Source organism: Aquarana catesbeiana, linkage group LG01 (assembly GCF_042186555.1).
Source record: "Aquarana catesbeiana isolate 2022-GZ linkage group LG01, ASM4218655v1, whole genome shotgun sequence".
In the NCBI taxonomy this organism is placed as follows: domain Eukaryota; kingdom Metazoa; phylum Chordata; class Amphibia; order Anura; family Ranidae; genus Aquarana; species Aquarana catesbeiana.
The window spans coordinates 284,740,853-284,763,257 of NC_133324.1; the positions used below are offsets into that span (position 1 = coordinate 284,740,853).

Sequence of the window (22,405 nt, forward strand, 5' to 3'; positions counted from 1 at the left end):
CTCTGATCGCTGTATAAATGTGAATGGTCCCAAAATAGTGTCAGAAGAGAGACCTGGGAATTGTGGTAACTTATAACAGTCAGCAGAAGCACTTATTAAATAGATGTAACAAAACCCATCCGATGGTATACTTAACACACCAAGAGAAGAAAGTTGTTACGATTTAAATATCCTTTAACCTCTAGCAGGGATCTCCAAACTACGGCCCGCCAGCTGTTGCGGCACTACACGTCCCATGAATAATTGTAAAACTGTGACATTAGGATTAGGTATGATGGGAATTGTAGTTCCTGAACAACTGGAGAGCCATAGTTTGGAGACCACTGCTAGAGTGATCTCTTTGTTGGCTTGGTCTCCTTCAGTATTTCCGCTTAAAGTGGTTGTATACCCCTTTTTTACATTTCTACTTACAGTTAAGCCTATAATGAGGCTTACCTGTAGGTAAAATGAATATCTTCTAAACCTGCATGGTTTAGGAGATATTCACCCTGCATGCAGCCGCTGACAGCGGCACATGCGCAAGGAAGGTCCGGCGTATTGTGCCGGAACGGAGGACCCCCGCGCACATGCCTTTTGCCTTACAGGCTTTTTTTATTTTATTTTTTTCATTTGCGGGTATACAACCACTTTAACTATTTAGCTAAAATATCAGCCACATAGGGAGAGAAGAATTTTCAATGTGTCAGCCAACTCATTGACCTGCTATGTCTGAAGAAACCATGACACACAACACTTCATAGAGGAAGAAGCAGAACTTGTGTCTGTAATGTGTGAAAATAAATGGAATGTAGGTATGGCGCTGTTCTAATTTAAAATAAGAAACTTGTTGTGGTGGATCCTTTGTGTTAAACCCTCTGCAGTTTAGTTTACAATCATATATTGCATATAACTATAAGTGTTTATTTAAAAAATCACCAGAGGGTGCAACACACCCCAAATATTTAAAACCACAGTGGTTATCACCATTTATTTGGTCTCATTATAAGAGCACTTTTAGCTTATAGATATTTTACAAGATATTTTGTTTCTTTATACACCAGTGTGCTAATATCACTTGAGTAACTGAGTACAGAGGGTGTAACACATTTTGGAGTTTTTAGTATTTGGTTAACAATTATTTTTTTTTTTTAGCACGTTAATAATTTTTTTTTTTTTTTTTTTTTAGATAAGATCACATATGCACACTAGTTTACAGTACCTGCACTGAACATGTGAAGCACCGACAAACAATTAAATTAGTCTTTGCCGTTTTCCTTCATTCATTTTAGTTTTTTCCTATTCATATATGAATTCCTCTCACATTAGGAGTTAACCCACTCAAACTACTACCGCACAAGATATTACACTCTGCAGAGGGTGTAACTCAGGAATAGTGCTGTTTTTGCTGAAAATTCACTTATATATCTTTTGATATTTTCTGTATTTTTTGTATTGTGCTGATTAAATCTTTCATACACCCACCTCAATTTCCCCTAAACTGCAGAGGGTTTAACACAAAGGATCCACCACAACAAGTTTCTTATCTTAAATTAGAACAGCGCCATACCTACATTCCATTTAATTTAATACATTCCACCTGGGTGGTAGTGTATCTGTAGGGGCAGCAGTTCATTCTTAGCTCATTGTTTAGTCCATTTCTTATAGTACTTATATCCTACGTGCGGTTTACCCATATACATTTTTCTACTAATGTGTGAAAATAGTTCTTGTCAAGCTGTCCACATAACCCCTTCATGCTGACGTAACGCAAATATGCGGCCCTCAACTTGAAGGGGCTGTACCAGGGTGATGCCTGCAGCTACAGGCATCACCCCGGTACTGTTTTTTTGAGCCGACGGTCTGCTTTCTTGTGATAACAACCGATGCGGCTAAGCACCCACTCTATACAGAAGGATGGCAGAAGTCCCTGGCTCAGGAGGTTCTCATTAGACAAAAGGAGGCCTGGGACCTTGCTACGTAAGTACCGTAGTTTATCGCCGTTCCACGATTGTGCGCAATTTTAAAGCATGACATGTTGGGTATCTATTTACTTGGCGTAACATCATTTTTCACATTATACAAAAAAAATTGGGCTAACTTTACAGTTTTTTTTTTTTGTTTTTTTTTTTTAATTCATGAAAGTGTATTTCCTCCAAAAAATTTGCATTTTAAAGACTGCTGCGCAAATAAAGTGTGACATAAAATGTTGCAATGATCACCATTTTATTTTTTAGGGTCTCTGCTAAAAAATATATGCAATGTTTGGGGGTTATAAGTAATTTTCTAGCAAAAAATACAGATTTTAAATTGTAAGCAACAAATGTCAGCAAAAAGGCTTGGGCATGAAGGGGTTAAGCAAATATTAAAAAAAAAAAATCTTACCTTTTTTTTTTTTTTAATGTTATTACTGTGATAACATCACTTGCATAAATACCTACATATTGTACAGTGCTGCTAAATATGTTGGTGTTTTCTTAAAAGTTCAGTGCTATTACATTCATTAACAGCCTATGTTGGTCCACAGGCTTTACTGCAACGTGTTGTATGTGAGGTTCGCGCTCTTGTCGTGTTACCCACCAAGGAGTTGGCACAACAGGTAAATGGAGATTGTGTAGGCATGCTATTGCTGTCAGTAATCGCTCTTCTCTCACTCTTAATAATTAAATTTGTTTCTTCCTCTCTTGTTAGGTGTGCAAGGTGTTTAACATTTACGTGGATGGTACCGGACTGAAAGTTGTCTTGGTAGCAGGCCTTAAATCATTTGCTAAGGAGCAGGAGACTTTGGTAGTTAGAAAGTGAGTTTTTAGTTTTCAGGCGGACCACCTCATATTTTGTCATCTGCCTTGCTGTTTCATCTTTAGTGTTTGTATTTTTTTTTTTTTTTTGGCATATTGTTGCCCACAGGTTGTCTGCATTCTGCAGTTTGGCCGACATCCTTGTGTGCACGCCAGGAAGGCTTGTTGATCACATTCAGCAGACAGAGGGATTCACTCTCAGACATCTGCGCTTCTTGGTAAAACTGGACTGTATTATTGCATGACCTCTTCGGATAATACGTACAAGAGCTCTTGTTATGTTTTAGTGCCTTATGGGTTATATTTTCTCCTGCAGGTTATTGATGAAGCAGATCGTATGATTGATTCTATGAATCAGGACTGGCTACCTCTTGTTACTAAGGCAGTGTTTAAAGTGCATTCAGATACTCATCCAATGCTTTTTGCCAGGAAAGAGCATGTAGTGGCCACTGTCGCCAAGTAAGTAGCTATATGTGCAAAAATTTCACTCTCTCTGTGCTGAGTGCTCCATAGAATTAGATAAAAAATACAGAAGGACGAGGGTTGCATGGTGTAAAGCTACATTTGTAGCTAGTCTGATTTGCAGATATTTTGAGCATTCACCACCTTTTTGCATAAATATAATTTGCCCTGTTATTTCTGTACAAGTATTTTTACATTATTAATATTTTAGCATTTTTTAAAAGGGCTTTGTGTCCATGAAACTGACAGTTTTGTTCTTTAGTTCTAGCCAGTGTCAGACCCCCTTGCAGAAACTGCTCTTCTCTGCCACTTTGACTCACAATCCCGAGAAGCTTCAACAGCTAGGCCTGTACCAGCCTCGTTTATTTTCTTCCGTCCACAAACCGACACACAAGAACACTGCTGAGAATCCAGAGGAGCGCCTCTCTTCTGGAAACTTCTCACTTCCAGAGGGCCTAACGGTAAGCAGTTCAGAGGTTTTTTTTTTTTTAAATGAGCCAAGTACATACTCGTGCATTTTTGTCCTGTAGTTCATAGCAATCATACAGAATTGCTCACCTGATCTGAAAAGTAATTTAAAATCTGGTTGGTTGCTGTGGGATACAACACTTTACACAATACCAGTTCTCTTGCTGTTTCTTACTTAAAGCATAACTCCTTGAAAGAAAAAAAAATTCTCCCATGCATTGGGGTTGTTCCCGCACTGCATGGGTAAATTGCTTTTTTTGTCTAGGGGCGCACTGAAAGGCTATGATTACCCGATTCTTTTGATCCTCCCGGAAAACCGCACTCCCCCACATCCAGGAGTTGACTGTTCCTGCCGTCCTCACGTCCAGAGCCGGTCCATGGGCCTGATTACATAAAGAACAGTTCATTCACAAGACTGCTGACGTGTGTGTGGGGGGGGGGGCAGGGACAGCAGGGACCGATCTTGCACTTGAAACATTGTTGGATAGATAAGTATCTCTCTGCTTTGAAATTCCCTGGACAAAAATGAGCAGTTAACCCATGCAGTGTGGGCACTTATTTAAAAAGCAACACATTTGGATGATAATTTTTGGCTTGATGTTTACAATCTCTGTAATTAACTAATAATAATCTAGCTATGTATGCATTTACCCTTAAGTGACAGTAAATACTTGTGACTATTGGGAAATATCCATGCTTAGTCAGAGATCATGTCTTTCTTCATAGACAAAGGGATGGCCCAACTACTGCTCCTGTACAGCACTTGGAATGCCAACCAAACCAGAGCTGAAAGTTGTGGCAGGTGTCATCAGTGCAGCCTCTTAACTGTATGAAGGAAAGCAGATTTGTTACTGCTTGTTCGCTACTTGTATAAACATCCATTTTTTTCATTAGAGTATTTAAACTGTTATTAATTTAGTATGTGTGTGCATACAGTAATGTATAAGAAATTAATAAGCACATTCTTTGGTCTTCTTCAGCATTATTACATTCCCTGTAACCTAAACTCCAAGCCTCTAATACTCCTACACTTTTTGCACACTCTTCGCTTCTCACGTGTGCTCTGCTTCGCCAACTCCAGGGAGTCTTCCCACCGGTGAGTCACTTTACTTGATTTTAGGATATGGATTGTCAGCCGATATTTGGAAGACTGTCCTATGCTTGCACTGGCAGCAGTTTTTAAAGCTGAACTTAAAAAATATCTAAATACACAAGTAAAGTGTGTGTGTGTGTGTGTGTGTGTGTGTGTGTGTGTGTGTGTGTGTGTGTGTGTGTGTGTGTGTGAGCTGTCTTACTTTGTAATTTTGTTTAGCGAGCCTTATGAATCACAGATTTTGTCGGTGATCTCATCTCATGGTTGCAGTTAAAAGCAGGGGTCTTTCTTTTCTCTGATCCTTTCCTGAACCACCCTTTGTTAGATTGGTAGAATTGTGGTCCTCCTGTGAAGGGTTTTACAGAAAGATAATACAGGTAGATTCGGGTAATTTATATTAGCTGCATTTAAAAGGCATTCAATGTTTTTATTTTTAATGAAACTGCAACTAAATAAAATGGCTCGTATTACCTTGCTGAAATAGTAGGCATAGTAGCACCTTAACTTCAGAGCAAAAAGCGTAAACATCCTATGCTTTTTAACTTTTCAGTGTTCTTCTACTCCCCCCACCCCCCAAATTTGCTGACACAGCCCATTTTTCATGCCCTCATTTTCCCCGAATTTTTAGAATGCCTGACACTGAGTGACATATTCTAAGAGTTTTACAAGTTCCCCAATATTTGAAGGTACTGTGTCTTTTTTACAGGGCATCAGCAACAAATCGGGCAGCTGGGGGTTTTGGAAGTGAAATGGTTATTTACTACTTTGGACATAGTAAAAGGTTAATTTAAATTCCCTCTACAGTCAAACAATAATTTGTCCCTACTACCTTCCCCTGTGTATTCAAACCTCCATATGTCCTATGCTGGCTTTAGCAGTGACAGTACTGATAACCATCCTTCTCGACAATCATTGCAATGCAGCCCTAGCAGTCTAGCAGCTACAGTGGCTGCATGGTGTGACACAGCTGGAGTGATTTCACTGCTGGGAATTTAGTATCGTCACCCTGTCGGAGGGCAGCCATTGGACTGACCATTATTGGCGGGTAATTATAACATTAAGGAAGAGTTAAAGTTAAAAGATATCTAAATCCAGGAACAAGGGCTTTATATATTGCAGCTCACTGTTTCTTTGTTGTGGTGGCTGCATTTGTTTTTATTTTTCGGCCTATGAATATTTTCAGCTAGCACAGAAAATCTTGCTAAAAATGCAGTTTTCTTGTCACTTCCTGTTAGATGAGCTAAAACACAAACAACTGTTATCAGCCTTGTGTAAACTACTTATTGTCTCAGCTTTTATGTCAAGAAGGTAAGGAGAGGAAGACATATTTGAAGTATAGCCTGGATGACAGCCATGACTTCCTCCATAAAGACAATTAAGTGAGTCAGTGTAGCCACCAAGGAACAGAAAGTGAGTTATTGGCAGGGTTACCAGGTAAAAATAAAGGAAAACATCTGAAAAAAAAAAAAAGATGAAAAATGCAGCCAACACATTTAAGTAACGACAAGCTGCAATATATAGTGAGGAGGAAAAATGTATTTGCTGATTTGTTACGTTTGCCCACTGACAAAGAAATGATCAGTCTATAATTTTAATGGTAGGTGTATTTTAACAGTGAGAGAATAACAAAAAAATCTAGAAAAAAGGCATTTCAAAAAATGTGTAAATTGATTTGCATTTTAATGAGTGAAATAATTATTTGACCCTTTCTCAAAACATGACTTAGTACTTGGTGGCAAAACCCTTGTTGGCAATCACAGAGGTCAGACGTTTCTTGTAGTTGGCCACCAGGTTTGCACACATCTCAGTAGGGATTTTGTCCCACACCTCTTTGCAGATCCTCTCCAAGTCATTAAGGTTTCGAGGCTGACATTTGGTAACTCGAACTTTCAGCTCCCTCCACATATTTTCTATGGTATTAAGGTCTGGAGACTGGCTAGGCCACTCCAGGACCTTAATGTGTTTCTTCTTGAGCCACTCTGTTGTTGCTTTGGCCATGTGTTTTGTGTCATTGTCATGCTGGAATACCCATCCACGACCCATTTTCAATGCCTTGGCTGATGAAATGGAGATTCTGACCCAAGATTTGATGGGTTCATGGCCCCGTATATCGTCCCTTTAATGCGGTGAAGTTGTCCAGTCCCCTTAGCAGAAAAACACCCCCAAAGCATAGTGTTTCCACCTCCATGTTTGACGGTGGGGATGGTGTTCTTGGGGTCAAGGGCAGCATTTCTCCTCCAAACACGTCGAGTTGAGTTGATGCCAAAGAGCTTGTTTCTGGTCTCCTCTGACCACAACACTTTCACCCAGTTCAGGATTTCAGTTCTTCATGGCGTAGTGTGTTACCAATTGTTTTCTTAGTGACTATAGTCCCAGCTGCCTTGAGATCATTGACAAGATCCTCCCGTGTAATTCTGGACTGATTCCTCACCGGTTTCATGATCTTTGAAACTCCACGAGGTGAGATCTTGTATGGAGCCCCAGACCGGGGGAGATTGACAGTTATTTTGTGTTTCTTCCATTTACGAATAATCACACCAGCTGTTGTCCCCTTCTCACCAAGCTGCTTGGTGATGGTCATGTAGCCCATTACAGCCTTGTGTAGGTCTACAATCTTATCCTTGACATTATTGGACAGCTCTTTGGTCTTGGTCATGGTAGAGAGATTAAAATCTGATTGCTTCTGTGGACAGGTGTCTTTTATACAGGTAACAAGCTGAGATTAGGAGCAGTCCTTTTAAGAGTGTGCTCCTAATCTCAGCATGTTACCTGGTATAGAAGACACCTGGGAGCCAGAAATCTTGCTGATTGAAAGGGGATCAAATACTTATTTCACTCATTAAAATGCAAATCAATTTATAACTTTTATGAAATGCGTTTTTTTTTTTCCCTCACTGTATTGCCTTTTAATTTTGGGTTTAGATACACAGTCGGCTAAAATTTGTCCCCTTATTAACAGATGTGTTTAGACTGATAAATTAGATAAAGGGTCCTGCGAGCCTCAACTAGCCCAGTGCCTAGTTAATACCACAAATCAAAACAATATTAGTGCAAAGCATAAATAAAACAGTCCATAATATGTAGTAGAAGAGAAGATCCCTCGTGACAAGAAGGGGAACAGATTCTTCTGTTATGTTGTCTATGAACACATGGAGACAGAGTTTCCTCTTTTTTCTTTGGGATTGCTGCATCTCCTTTTCACTAACACCTGTGGATATACCACCCTTACCACTGTACCGGAGTGTCCTCCTGCGGGGTCGAATTGGATATCCATAGTGGTCGTGGAGTGTTTACCCACCTCCTAGTGGACACATGCGCTTATGACCTCCTGTAACAAGAGGTCCATCTTATCTGGTAAGCACGTCTGTGTGTCTGGGGTGGAGGATATCGTCACTGTACACAGAAGAATCTGTTCCCCTTCTTGTCACGAGGGATCTTCTCTTCTTCTACATATTATGGACTGTTTTATTTATGCGCTGCACTAATATTGTTTTGAATTCGTTTTATAGGCTTTGTGATTTCCTATAGTGTTCAGCTTGCATCTACCTGCTATAAGTTTGCACTGATTGTCCCCGTTTTTATAATACCACAAATCAGCTGCAGGCGTTAGACACGTCTCATAAATTCGTGCAAACACAGATAGATTAGCTATACACGCTGCGCTTTAAATGTACTACACAGTAAATCAGGTGAAAACCAAAGTGCGTACCATAAAGAATAAAAAAATATATAAATAAAAAATTAGTAAATCAAATGCATATAATATAATCAGTAAACAATCATATAAAGTGACATCAGTGTCTAATGAATATATATAAATACATATGTAAATTAATAATGTGCTTCTGTGCAACCAAGTGGTTAGCAAATATATCACTTATGATTGTGTCCAATGGGTCAAGGAAAACAGCAATGATCCCACTTCAACTGAAAAAAAGTGCTACTGTGCATAAAGGTGACTTCCAGTAATAACAACAATAATCACACTTTAACTGAGTTCAAAAAAATCCCCAAAAAATGCGCCCCAGTGCATAAATGTGACTTCCAGCTCTAACACTATGAACGTGCTCAAATGTCCATGCGATAAAGGTTGCTATGTTGGTGCTGCAGACCATGCAATAGTGTCCTTACTCCGGTGACCCCAATAGGTATTAAACGCTCACCTTGTGCGATTACGCTCAGTCAAAACACGCTTGTGAACCACCACTGGGCTCTATACTGATGCCGGAATCCTGGACTCTTCAATGCAGTGTCTTGGGGATACAAGGAATAAGAGAGCTCAATAGCGTAATATAGTTTTAAAAGGTTTATTAAACAAATCGAAAAAGCCTCCCACACGGGGTACTCACATATATCAGGTGCACCACTCTATGTCCAGCGTGAAACGAATATACCGAACTGGTTTCGGGATGGTATGCACTTCCTCCTAGATAGATAACCTGTCTGTCATACCGTCCTGGCCCCTCCCCAACGCGTGTCGATACCTGGATGACGTATCTTCCTCAGGGGGAATTTTGATTGCCACGCTTATTTTACCCATGCTTACTGTATAGGCCTATTTGTATCAGGTTTTAAATGTAGATAGCCAACATAATCTCCCAAGTTAATGATCTGACCAGCAGTCTGTTACGTATTATATTTATCATACATGCATTCAATATATATATATCCACTGTTCTGCTAATAAATGTGGTGTTTATATACTGTTGTGGTAACATAACCATCACTGGATTGATTGATGCCTCTTTGTATTCAACAGTCTCTTCCTTCTTGTAAAGCTCTATGGAGGGATTACCGTGGCTGAGTTCTCTTCTCGCCTCAGCCCTGGGGAGAGGAAGAAGACCTTGAAGGAGTTTGAGCAGGGAAAGCTACAGCTGTGAGTTGTCATGATGTACTAGCTTCGGTTTATTTTTTGTGAGTTTGGGTACATGTAATAAATTGCATTATATTTCATCAGTCTTGTATCCATCTGTACCCATATGTCATCAGTAATTGTGTTCATCTACATGTGAGTGTTTTGTTGATCTGGGTTTTTTTTAGAAAATCTCATCTACATATTGGTTTTTCATGTAGTTTAATAGAGTACCTGGCAATTGCCATTTTTTTTTCTATACTCTTGCTTCCTTTTCTGCTTATGCAATGTTTGTTTCTGACAGCTTTCTCTGTTTCATTGTTTTGTACAGGTTAATTAGTACAGATGCCACAGCCAGAGGAATAGACATTAAAGGAGTGAAGTGTATAATAAACTATGATGCTCCACAGTTCATCAGATCGTACATTCACAGGTGTGTCTGTCTTTTAGTGCACACAGAATGGCATATTAAAGTTCACATCTATCTAACCATCAGTTTTATAAAATTTTATCATCAAGGCTTCTGATCGGTGTAAATAAATTCATTGCATTAGGTATGTGCATAGGGGACGCTCAGAAGGCTTTTTACAAGCTCTGTGGCACACAGGAATTTCTGCTTGATTGCTACTGCACTGTTTTGCTGCGAGATGGTGTTTGTGCCCCAGCCAGTAAAGCAGTAACATATTCCTTTAGACGCTCTCCCAGTGTTTTCAGTAATTATTTCACTTTCTCCTACTTCCTGCTTGGGATGGAACACTCCCATGCTACTATCCAATCACAGCACCATAAGGCTGGCTATACACTAGTGGATTTTCATTAGAAAACTTTAATTTCAGGAAGGTTAGTGGAGTCAAACCACAATGATGACAACATTTTGAAAAGAGCAGGATGAACCTCTCATTACAAAATTGAATGTTAAATTTTGAAGTACTATCGAATGACATTTGTCAAGACATCGATTGTTTTGATGAGAGTTTTCATACAAACATTTGTTTGAAAATCTACTAGTGTCTAGCCAGCTCTAGCAAAGGTGTTCTGAGGTGGCAAATGATACAGATTTTAGTTTTAATTACAACTACTATATTCTCTGCTGCCACACATCAAATAGAAGGCATATGCTGTTCAGCCAGAAAAGTAACCAAAGCGCACAGATGCTTATGGCAATAGCCAGTGGCTTCTGGCCTGTCTCTGTAGAACTACTGTCCTGACAAAGTCCTGAGAAACCTACTGATATGCCTTCTACTCTGCAGGATTAGAAGTCCCTAAAATGCTATTCTTGCTTCTTTAAATATAATGTGTGCAGCCTTTCAAAATACATGAGTTAAAGTGCTGCTAAAGTCAATTTTTATTTAATTAAAATAATGTTATACTTACCTGCTCTGTGCAATGGTTTTGCACAGAATGGCCCCAAACCTCCTCTTCTGTGGTCCACCGCTGGCGATCTTTCTCCTTTTCCCTGTGTCCCCCCATAGCAAACGGCTTGCTATGGGGGCACATAGTGCGTGCTCGCTCCCAAGCTGTGTGTGTCTATGAAGCTGGGCTCCATAGACACCAGAGGGCCCCCCCCCCCCCGATCCCTCCTCACAGCAATTGATTGTTAGCCATTGGCTCCTGCTGCAACCCGAGTCTCTGTATGAAGAGGAAGAGAGGGGAGAGAACAGATGCAGCCATGCACAGCACTGGATCGATTGAGGACTCCTCAGGTAGGTGTTAAGGATGGTGGGGGAGGACAGAAAGCTGTAAAACATTTTTTAATTCAATCTTATTTTATTCATATAGAAAAACAAGAGACAGAAAAAATTTAAACATTACAAACATTGGTAAGCTACACCAACAATAGGTATCGTGTGTGTCGGAACAACAACGTGTCTAGGTTACATACAAATGGAGTGAAAACATGTTTAAGGCCCATCAAGAGACCATCTGTTGTAGCAACCCCTGAAAACGTTACAGGTTAAAGTAACCTTCATCATCATTTCAGAGAAAGGGAATCGTAGGTGTCCCATACGTAGTGCATCAGGAAAGGTTATATGAAAAACCTGTCTTTATGAAAAATATGTTGTAGGGGTCACACATCGAATCAGTAGCAATAGATAAGTCGAAGTCATGGTACATTTGCTTAATGGATTCCTAAGGGTGTATTTAAATCTAGAACAAAAAGGAAAAGGGGCAGAAAAGAGGGGACAGAAAGATAGGGAACAAGAAGCACTCCATCATAGTCCCAAGGCGATGTCATCTAGGCCACTCTCAGCCCAGGAGATAAACTCAGAGTAGTATCAGAACATGGACCATGAAGTCCAAGTGAGAGACAACTGTTCGTCTTTACCATATTCCTCTGCCAACAGACTTTCGAGGTCCCTTATGCGGTCCACTTCAGTAGCCCAATCCCCCAGGGAAGGCATGGTTGTCGATCTCCAGTGACTGGGAATCACTACTCTGGCCGCTGCCAGAAATTGTCGTAATACATCTTTTTTGATGGATTTGAATTTACCAGGGAGTATAGATAAGAGAACCACCTTGGGTGAAGGTTGAATGGAAGTTACTATCTGTTTACAGTATGGTTTGAAGATCTGTTGCCAATATCCCTGTACAGGAGGGCATTCCCACCAGATGTGGCGCATGGTACCCCAGGAGCCAAGACACCGCCAACAGGTATCTGGTACTGCCGAGTTGAAATGGTGTATAGTCGAAGGTCATCTGTACCATCTCGTTACCAGTTTAAATCCTTTTTCCTGGGTCTTAGTGGCTAGGGATAGCTTGTGCATCAGGATAAATCATTTTTGCCAGTCAATAGGGGAGATAGAATGACGTAATTCTGCCTCCCAAGCCACCGTAAAAGGTGGAAGGTCAGGAGAGGAGATATTGAGCAAGAGGGAGTAAAGTTGAGATACCACACATGTTGGAGGTTCCGCCTGCATGAGCAGTTCCTCAAATCCTGTTGGTTCAGCAAGGATGTCTGGAATGGATGGGAAAGTCCGAATGTAAGAAGTAGTCTGTCTCTGAAGCCACTGCTTGGGGTGTCTGGAAGTCGAACCGGAAGGGGTATCTGTCCTCAAAGTGGGGTCTGCTCAAAGGACTTGGGCAAGTCTCCTATGATCTTCTTTTCGCCATGGTCCGAATCTTGTTACGTGCATACCTGGTGGAAAGGCCAGGGTCCCAAAGAAGGGAGTCATAGGCCCCATGTGGTTCGTTAAGCCCCTTCAGTACAGCGTAAAACATTTTTTGCCTCAATGCAGGGAAAGCATTAAGGTAAAAAATGTTTTGGCTTTAGAACTACTTTAATCCACAGAGTATTCATGTGCATTTTTTTTCCCCTTACAATGATTCTTCCTATGCTAAAATCTGTATATCTATCTAAAATACCTTTTTAAATGTTTAATTTCCCCAGCACTTAGTTTTGGTAATGAAAGGTATAAATGTTTCTTTTAAAATGACTGTGTTATTTATAGAAAGTGAAAGGTCTGTGATACTATTTATAGAAAAATGTAGTGGTGAGATAAAAATTTGCTATGTAGAATCTTTTTTCCAGTGTAAATGTTTGGCTGTTCTTGTTATCACAGAGTGGGCAGGACGGCTCGTGCAGGGAAGTCGGGTCTGGCATTCACAATGCTTCTGAAAATCCAGGTATGCTTTTCTGATTAAATAATTTACTAGTGTGCCTAGGTGATGGGCCCCTTCTGCTTTTTGAAGTTTTTTTTTTTATTTTATTTTCAGCCATTTTTTTTATTCTGACTGCTTATTGCCCTGGATTTGCTAGCAGTTTCCAGATTGATATCCCTCAGTGTTATGCCTTGGGGGCCATACCCAGCCTTCACTGTGTGGGGCTGGCATGTAATGTTTGCTTCGGGCACTGGATTCTGTGTCAATGTTTTGGGACCAGTTCCTGCCTATTACTAACCAACCCACAGTGCTTAGCACATGATACGGATACATAGCTAAAGAAGTAGGGAGTTATACTCTTTACTCTTTACTTAATTGTAAAATTTGGCATTTTTTCAGGATTTTCTCAGGATGATGCCGTAGTGGCAACATGCTTCTCGGGTGATCCACTTCCGCCCACCATATCTACCGAAAACACATACAGCATGTTTGCTATGCTCCTGCCTTATGCTACTGAGATGCAGCCACAATAACATGATCAGCAACTGGGTTATTGTGTCATCTGCATTATGGACACCCAAAACCCCTTTCCTTCTGCAACTCATTCCATGAGTACTCAATCAGGGATCCATTCACTTTAGCAATGGTGAATCACAGTTCCAATAGAGCTGGGGAAAAAAGGGCTGACTAACAAGCATTCTGCAGATGGCCTACATGAAATTCAGAACACCACTTTTGGTGGTCGCTGTTCCCTTTTCCCAGAGCAATGTAATATTATGACACTGTTGCCCTCCTCTGACTCTAGTTCCCTCTAGGCTGCACACCATGAGGGCCATCTGACAAAAGCAGATTTCTCTGCCACCGTGTCTGAATTCTTCGTAAAACTTTCAGTACTCCAAGAACCATCAGTTTCCAGAGGCCAAAAACGCTACACTTCCTCTCCCTCCAGACCCTGTTCACAAATCGGAGATGGAGCCAACCAACCAAACCAGTTTGAGGAGACAATGGGGAAAATAGGTGGGGTTTCAGAAATTGTAGCAGAAGCTGCAGACTATTTTTCAACTCTGACGTTGCACAAACTAGCTTTTGTCTATCAGTAGCTGATTCTCTACAAGTAAAGCAAGACTTTGTGGGCACTAAGATGCTGGCAGAATAAAAAGACTTTTTCCATCCTTGCACAAATTGAATGTGCACCACATCAGGATTGGCCTAAGCCATGAAAGGATGTTTACTTCTATGCTTTTTGCTGAAATAAATCCCATGGGAAAGGAATATAAAATCAAACCCTTACAATTCCTATTGAGGATATTCTCCTTCCTTCTTCCTTCTTCCTTCTTCTTTCTTCTTCTTCCTTTCTTCTTCTTCCTTTCTTCTTACTTCTTCCTTCTTCCTTCTTCTTCCTTCCTTCTTCTTCCTTCTTCTTCCTTCTTCTTCCTTCTTCTTCCTTCTTCTTTCTTCTTCTTCTTCTTCTTTCTTCTTTCTTCTTCTCAAATATTTTATTGTTATATTGTCTTTACTCTAAAAGACAGATTCCTTGGTATCAATAACAATGGTAAGGAATTGTATGATATGATACAATATGCAGAACAGATATGCAAGATAAACATTATATTCACAACCACGATACGTCCAAGCTATAACATTTTATTACCCAATAAGAAGCTGTGATCAGACGTAGAACTGGTCACAGATTATAGTAACTGCCTAATCGTTTTTTATTTCTCTTTCAAAGAAAAGCAGTTATGCATATATATAGGGAGAAAAAAGGAAGGGGGGGATGTTCATGAAGGTAAAATCTTGCTAGGGATACAATTCAGTTGATCATGCCAAATCTCACTGTATCCCCCATAGATATTCGGTGGTAATCCTCAGTCAGTAGTCCCACTCTCAAAGAGGGCCCTCCCTCAGAATTGACAAACATATTCCACGGCCTCCAGGTTTTGGAATAACGTTCATTCTGATGTAGTGCCGTAAGGATTAAATCCTCCATTTTATTTATGTCCTCAATCTTTTTGAGCCAAAGACAATGGTCAGTGTCTGCGGACGTTTCCAAGTAAGAGGAATGCACGCTTTGGTAGCGTCAAGGATATGGCGGAGGACCGACTTTTTGTAAATTTTAGCTGGGATATTAGAGGCATGGAGAAGGAAAAAGGCTGGATCTTCAGCAATCAGATCTGTACATTTTTGGAAAAAATTATTCGGACCTCCTTCCAGAAATGCTCGAGTTTGGAGCAAGACCAAAAGATGTGTAGCATTGTTTCCCACTCCTCCTGGCATCTCCAGCAATGGTCCGAAATGGTTGGAAAGAATTTATGTAACTGTGATGGTGTACGATACCATCTTGGTAAATTTTTAAAGTTAGTTTCCTGTATCATCATGCATATAGGAGATTTAAACATAAACCAAATGATATGGTTGCGTTGGTCTGAAGTAAAAAAGCTGTCTAAATTGGTCTCCTATTTAACCAGGCTAGGTAGCTGATGGTTTTCGGCGGGTTTGATCAGCAGATTATAAATGGTAGAGAGTACATGGGGTATCAAACCTTCATCAGAACAGTATCCCTTGAAAGTTGTGAGGTGGCGATGGAAGTTATTCGGAAAAGGTAAGGAATGTAAAAAGTGATGTAGTTAGAAGGCTCTCCAAAAATCCAAACGGAAGGGAACTGAGGGGCTCATAAGAGTCTGGCACTGACGGCCAGCCACTTGGTACCAAAAAATGGCAAGTAAAGCTTTATCTTGGGAGATGTTTTCTCTTTTAAGGATTCTGTTGATAAGCATTTTGAAGCCCCTCTGATCTGATCCTGGACATGATACAGAAATGTTGGTACACTGCTTGGATGTTGTCAGGATCTATCTAGCAGCAACGACTTCAGTTAGCAAAACTGGGTCCCTTTTTGTCTTACTGGTAGGCTCTCCTAGGGGACATACTGCCTCCGCTACACCATTGCCAGGTGGATCACACAACTTTTTCCCAGGGCCTACACCCCTTAGAAAGGGTTCCTTCTTTGCCTATTAAAGCTAATTTCACCAGGTTTGTTGGTGTCTCTTGACCTTTCTGGCAACAAACATCTGTACTGTACATTTACAAGACCACCACCTTGTCCTCTGTTCTCCAGGCTTTCAGGTTTTACCCACCGAATGTTGACTCCAAAAGGTGCCTGACTAGCTATCTTATCTCATAGTGTTACAGCTTTTTTTGTATTAATTTATACGTATAATCTAACATTAAATACGAGCTCTTAGCCTGCTGATCTTTTCACTTGCTCATATTACTCCCTCAGGAGCAGAGGTATTTCAATATGTTGAAAGAAGCTGGAGTACCAAAGCTACTGAAGCAACTGGTGAAGAGGGATAACCTGAGGCAATTTGAGCAGAGATATGAAGAGGCTCTTTCTCAACTACAGAAGGCTGTTAAGGTAATGGATTGGATACCTACTTCATATTTCTGAGTGTTAAAAAAGTACATAGGTTAGTATTCTCTCTGTTAGACTACTTTCACACGGAGGCAGATTTCAGGTGTTTTAGCGCTAAAAAAGCCTATAAAGCGCCTGAAAACTGCCTCTCATGCCACCTCAGTGTGAAAGCCCGAGTGCTTTCACACTGGGGCGGTGCTCTTGCGGGACGGTAAAAAAAAGTCCTGCAAGGATTATCTTTGGGGCAGTTGGGAAACGATGTATACAGCACTCCTAAACCGCCCCTGCCCATTGGAATGAATGGACAGTGCTTCCGAAGTGCCGCAACACAGGCGCTGTGAACCCCTTCTTCGGCCGTCAGCGGGGGTAAAAAGCGCAGCTAAAACGACAGTAAAGCGCCGCTAAAACTAGCGCGATTTACCGCTAACTGACCCACCTCCCCAGTGTCTTCCAGGAGTCTGGGCTTTCCTGTTTACTACATGCTCTCAGGGTGGATAAGTATAATTTTCTCCAGGCTGCTGAGCTGTCAAATAACAAATCTTTTTTTTTTTTTTTTGTAATCCTGACAACCCCTTCAGTCAGCACTGAGCTCAGGCAGCCGACTTACCAGGGAGAGCACATATGCACATAAAGGCAAATCTTTATTTTTAGTTTTGAATAGATTAGGGAAGACTTATTCCCTTTGCCACATTTAAATGGCTGTCTGTGTCCCCATTGGGAAAATTATTTTTTTTAAATTGGTACCCATTGTCAGCCAGACAGAGATAGTAAGGGAAAATTTCATATTTTAGAGTATATAGAGTATATATAGAGTATATATAGAGAGCAAAGGGCTCAGTGAAAATCTTCCGAGGACAAATGTTCTGGTGATAACTGTCCAAGAGGAGAACTCTCCTCATTTTGGAGAGATGTATTCTCACTTCTGTTACTTCTCCAAGAAAAGTAAGTGAAGGGGAATCTACTCAGCAGAACACTCTGGAATGAAAACTGGCTACAAGGCCGAGTTCAGAGGGCAGTGATAAATGGGGAATACTCGGAATGGTCAGGGGTGTGTAGTGGGGTCACCCAGGGTTCTGTGCTTGGACCAATCCTATTTAATTTGTTTATAAACGACCTGGAGGATGGGATAAACAGTTCAATCTCTGTATTTGCAGACGATACTAAGCTAAGCAGGGCAATAACATCTCCGCAGGATGTGGAAACCTTTGCAAGAAGATCTGAACAAATTAATGGGGTGGGCAACTACATGGCAAATGAGGTTTAATTCTACAATGGAATTTAAATCTGTACTAAGTGATGAATAAAGCTCACCTCCCGTGACAAAATTAAATTGTGGCGCTGATTATAATACATCTAATTCACCCCTCATAGTGAGAAATAGATTGTACGTTCAAAAAAATGTTATGTTAGTAACAAAAAAATCTAACCACCTTTTAACTGGTGTGTATCTACATGTGGTATAATCCCCCCTACACCCAAATAAATAATATGAGAATGTGTGCGACCACTCCCTTACTAATATCTCCACACAATAATCTATATACGTATAGAATTATAACCACCTTAATACATGACGTGACTTAGTGTTAAATGGCTCAAAGTTTGCTCATCAAAAATAGCTCCTGTTTTCCTTATGGTAAAGAAAAAATACAAATATACAGTCCATAAATAAAAGTGCAAAAAATAGTGTCCGTGATAGTGATCAAAAAGACAGCATATAAAGTGCCACAGCAAGTCCTTTCTGTTGAAGAAATGTGAAGTCTTTTGATATACTCTTCCACCACACCTCAGTGTTCAGTGATCACTCTCCCTATGGGCAGCCACTCACCAGCTCCTCATGCCTCCACTCTCGTGTGAGGCTGACAGGCATAAATCAGTTGTTATCACCGGTAAGGGTTAAAGCATGTGAATCCAGGAGACTCGTTCCATATAAAATAGAAAGACACTCCCAATAGTGTAATAACGTCAAACACTTTAATGAAACACACTGCAAAGTAACACTTCAACTATTTCACTCACATTGTGTAAAAAATCTTATAGCACAGTAAAATCCACAGCAATCCGTCCACTAACATACAGCATCTGAGATCAACCTCATAGGGGGTATGCGGTCACGGCGGACCCTCTAATGTAGAGCGCATACAGTGTCTCTCACCCTCTCACCGCCTGCTGAACAAATGGGTAACGCTGTCCCCCCTTTTTAAATGATTTTTAGATAGATTCTGTAGGGAGTTATAATGCATAGTTTGGTATTCCACATACTCATTGATGCGGTCATGAGTGGATTAATATCTTTAGAATTTTATATAAGCCTTATAATTAAATATTAGGGATCACCGATTGAGGGGTGACCATAGATATAGACCACTCATTGGTTTTCCCTCCAGCCTTTGTTGAAGATAAAGGTTGGAGTGTTGTAGTCAATCATTCTTGTTTTTTATACACACCGGATATGGTGTATTTTAGTGTGTATTAATATTCTCACCATAACCAGGTTAAACGGTTTATTTCTATTTTTATTTTTATTTCCATTTTTATTTTTATTTTTTGAATTTTAGTATGTGAATTATATCACAATATGGGTTCCTATATATGTATAAATTACAATTTATAGGTTAAGTTTAATATATGATTTTATTTATGTGTATCGCTTTAATTATGTGGAATGCACAGTATATGTTTTTTGATATGGCAGGGTGCATGGCGCTGTCTGATAACCTACCGCTCCAGAGATGGATGGTGGGGATTTCACAGTGCCGATAGATGTATCCAAACTGTATTGTGTGGTTTATTGTATAGAACAGCGGGGGATTGTGCTCACGGGGACACCCATAGAGCGCAGACGCTGAAGTGTTCTACACGCATGCGCACTGGGGAATCTCTGATTGGCGGACGGCCGAGGGAAGGTGGCGCGTGCGCACTAAGACACCTTCATTTGGATTGGAGAGGGGAGGGAATATAAGGAACGATGGATGTACAGGACGGCCTATCCCATGAATAAGGTACAGGCGTACCGAAACATGTTGGGGGCGTGGCCGTAAGGAGGTTAACACCACGTACTAGTGACAAAGGAAGCGAACTGAACGGTGAACCGAGAGAGGGGGGACAGCGTTACCCATTTGTTCAGCAGGCGGTGAGAGGGTGAGAGACACTGTATGCGCTCTACATTAGAGGGTCCGCCGTGACCGCATACCCCCTATGAGGTTGATCTCAGATGCTGTATGTTAGTGGACGGATTGCTGTGGATTTTACTGTGCTATAAGATTTTTTACACAATGTGAGTGAAATAGTTGAAGTGTTACTTTGCAGTGTGTTTCATTAAAGTGTTTGACGTTATTACACTATTGGGAGTGTCTTTCTATTTTATATGGAACGAGTCTCCTGGATTCACATGCTTTAACCCTTACCGGTGATAACAACTGATTTATGCCTGTCAGCCTCACACGAGAGTGGAGGCATGAGGAGCTGGTGAGTGGCTGCCCATAGGGAGAGTGATCACTGAACACTGAGGTGTGGTGGAAGAGTATATCAAAAGACTTCACATTTCTTCAACAGAAAGGACTTGCTGTGGCACTTTATATGCTGTCTTTTTGATCACTATCACGGACACTATTTTTTGCACTTTTATTTATGGACTGTATATTTGTATTTTTTCTTTACCATAAGGAAAACAGGAGCTATTTTTGATGAGCAAACTTTGAGCCATTTAACACTAAGTCACGTCATGTATTAAGGTGGTTATAATTCTATACGTATATAGATTATTGTGTGGAGATATTAGTAAGGGAGTGGTCGCACACATTCTCATATTATTTATTTGGGTGTAGGGGGGGATTATACCACATGTAGATACACACCAGTTAAAAGGTGGTTAGATTTTTTTGTTACTAACATAACATTTTTTTGAACGTACAATCTATTTCTCACTATGAGGGGTGAATTAGATGTATTATAATCAGCGCCACAATTTAATTTTGTCACGGGAGGTGAGCTTTATTCATCACTTAGTACAGATTTAAATTCCATTGTAGAATTGTCTTGATTGTCAAGTGGCAGCTATAGGTAGGTGGTGTTGTACTGGATGTTGATTAGCATCTGGGTGCATAATCCAAGGCGCGGTGGGGGTTAACCTAGTTTAGGCTGGGTTGTATCTAGGATTAACCACATATTTATAAATGAGGTTTAATGTAGAAAAATGTAAAATAATGCATTTGGGTGGCAAAAATATGAGTGCAATCTACTCACTAGGGTGTGAACCTCTGGGGGAATCTAGAATGGAAAAGGACCTGGGGGTCCTAGTAGATGATGCAATGCCAAGCTGCTACTAACAAAGCCAACATAATATTGGCATGCATTAAAAGGGATTAACTCCAGGGATAAAATGATAATTCTCCTGCTCTACAAGACTCTGGTCCGGCCTCACCTGGAGTGTGCTGTCCAGTTCTGGGCACCAGTTCTCAGGAAGGATGTACTGGAAATGGAGCGAGTACAAAAAAGGGCAACAAAGCTAATAAAGGGTCTGGAGGATATCAGTTATGAAGAAAGGTTACAAGCACTGAACTTATTCTCTCTGGAGAAGAGACGCTTGAGAGAGAATATGATTTCAATTTATAAATACCGTACTGGTGACCCCACAATAGGGATAAAACTTTTTAGCGGAAGGGAGTTTAATAAGACACGTGGTCACTCACTAAAATTAGAAGAAAAGAGGTTTAACCTTAAACTGCGTAGAAGGTTCTTTACTGTAAGAGCGGCAAGGATGTGGAATTCCCTTCCACAGGCGGCGGTCTCAGCGGGGAGCATTGATAGCTTCAAGAAACTATTAGATAAGCACCTGAACGACCGCAACATACAGGGATATACAATGTAATACTGACATATAATCACACATAGGTTGGACTTGGTGGAGTTTTAACCCTTCTTTACTGTATCCAAATAAAATAAAAAATGTGGCTATACATATACTTTAAAGTACAAACCTAACAAATTATCAACAAAAAAATAGCTTGGGGGATGGGGAAGGGCACAGGTAAGGTTTTGCACAGTTGCTTGTGTTCAGCGATTGTATATGTTAGAAAAGCTAATGTGTTTAAATTCAGTTTTCTTTTAAACTGGGCCATTTAATTAGTTTTTTTTTTCTATGAAAAAATGAATATGCGTGAAATGTGTATGTGTTCCTATGAAGGCATATTTATTAAAGCACAAATGTCTTCTAAAAAAAAAAAAAGTGTATGTGAACCCTTGTAAAACTACCCATTCAGTTTAAAATAGAAATGAAAGGCAAAACAGTTGTGTGTGTGTGTGTGTGTGTGTGTATACATATATACACACACTGTATGTGTACCCCCCCCCCCACACACACACACACACACACACACACACACACTCAACCTCTCATGGAGCTGAGAACAGATTATGTATTCAATTAAAAAAAAAAGTGTGTGCGTGTATATACACACTTTTTTTTTTTAATTGAATACATAATCTGTTCTCAGCTCCATAAGGGAGTGGATGGAGAAAAAGCAGTACACTGATCCTAACAATGAACATCCAGAAAACTGACCACACTATGAATGAATGTGCTCATGCCTAGCGTGGTCAGTTTGAAATAGGAAAGCAGAAGGACTGAAGCAACACCAGGCATTTCACACAAAGGAAGCAATACAAAGAGGACATGATACACTTTAACGCAAGTACATGTTACAATATACACACATAAGAATATGAAATGTTGAGCTAACATA

General features: G+C 40.3%; 1 protein-coding gene across 1 annotated transcript in view; it reads left to right on the forward strand.

The window, feature by feature from the left end:
- The window catches only part of DDX51 (DEAD-box helicase 51), a 45,112-nt gene that overhangs the window by 16,375 nt on the left and 6,332 nt on the right, over positions 1-22,405 (forward strand). The window contains exons 5-14 of the mRNA XM_073629202.1: positions 2,504-2,575; positions 2,668-2,774; positions 2,884-2,992; positions 3,091-3,233; positions 3,499-3,697; positions 4,685-4,800; positions 9,557-9,673; positions 9,981-10,082; positions 13,210-13,273; positions 16,530-16,664. Of these exons, the coding sequence (XP_073485303.1) occupies positions 2,504-2,575; positions 2,668-2,774; positions 2,884-2,992; positions 3,091-3,233; positions 3,499-3,697; positions 4,685-4,800; positions 9,557-9,673; positions 9,981-10,082; positions 13,210-13,273; positions 16,530-16,664 (1,164 nt within the window). The remainder of the gene's footprint in view (positions 1-2,503; positions 2,576-2,667; positions 2,775-2,883; positions 2,993-3,090; positions 3,234-3,498; positions 3,698-4,684; positions 4,801-9,556; positions 9,674-9,980; positions 10,083-13,209; positions 13,274-16,529; positions 16,665-22,405) is intronic.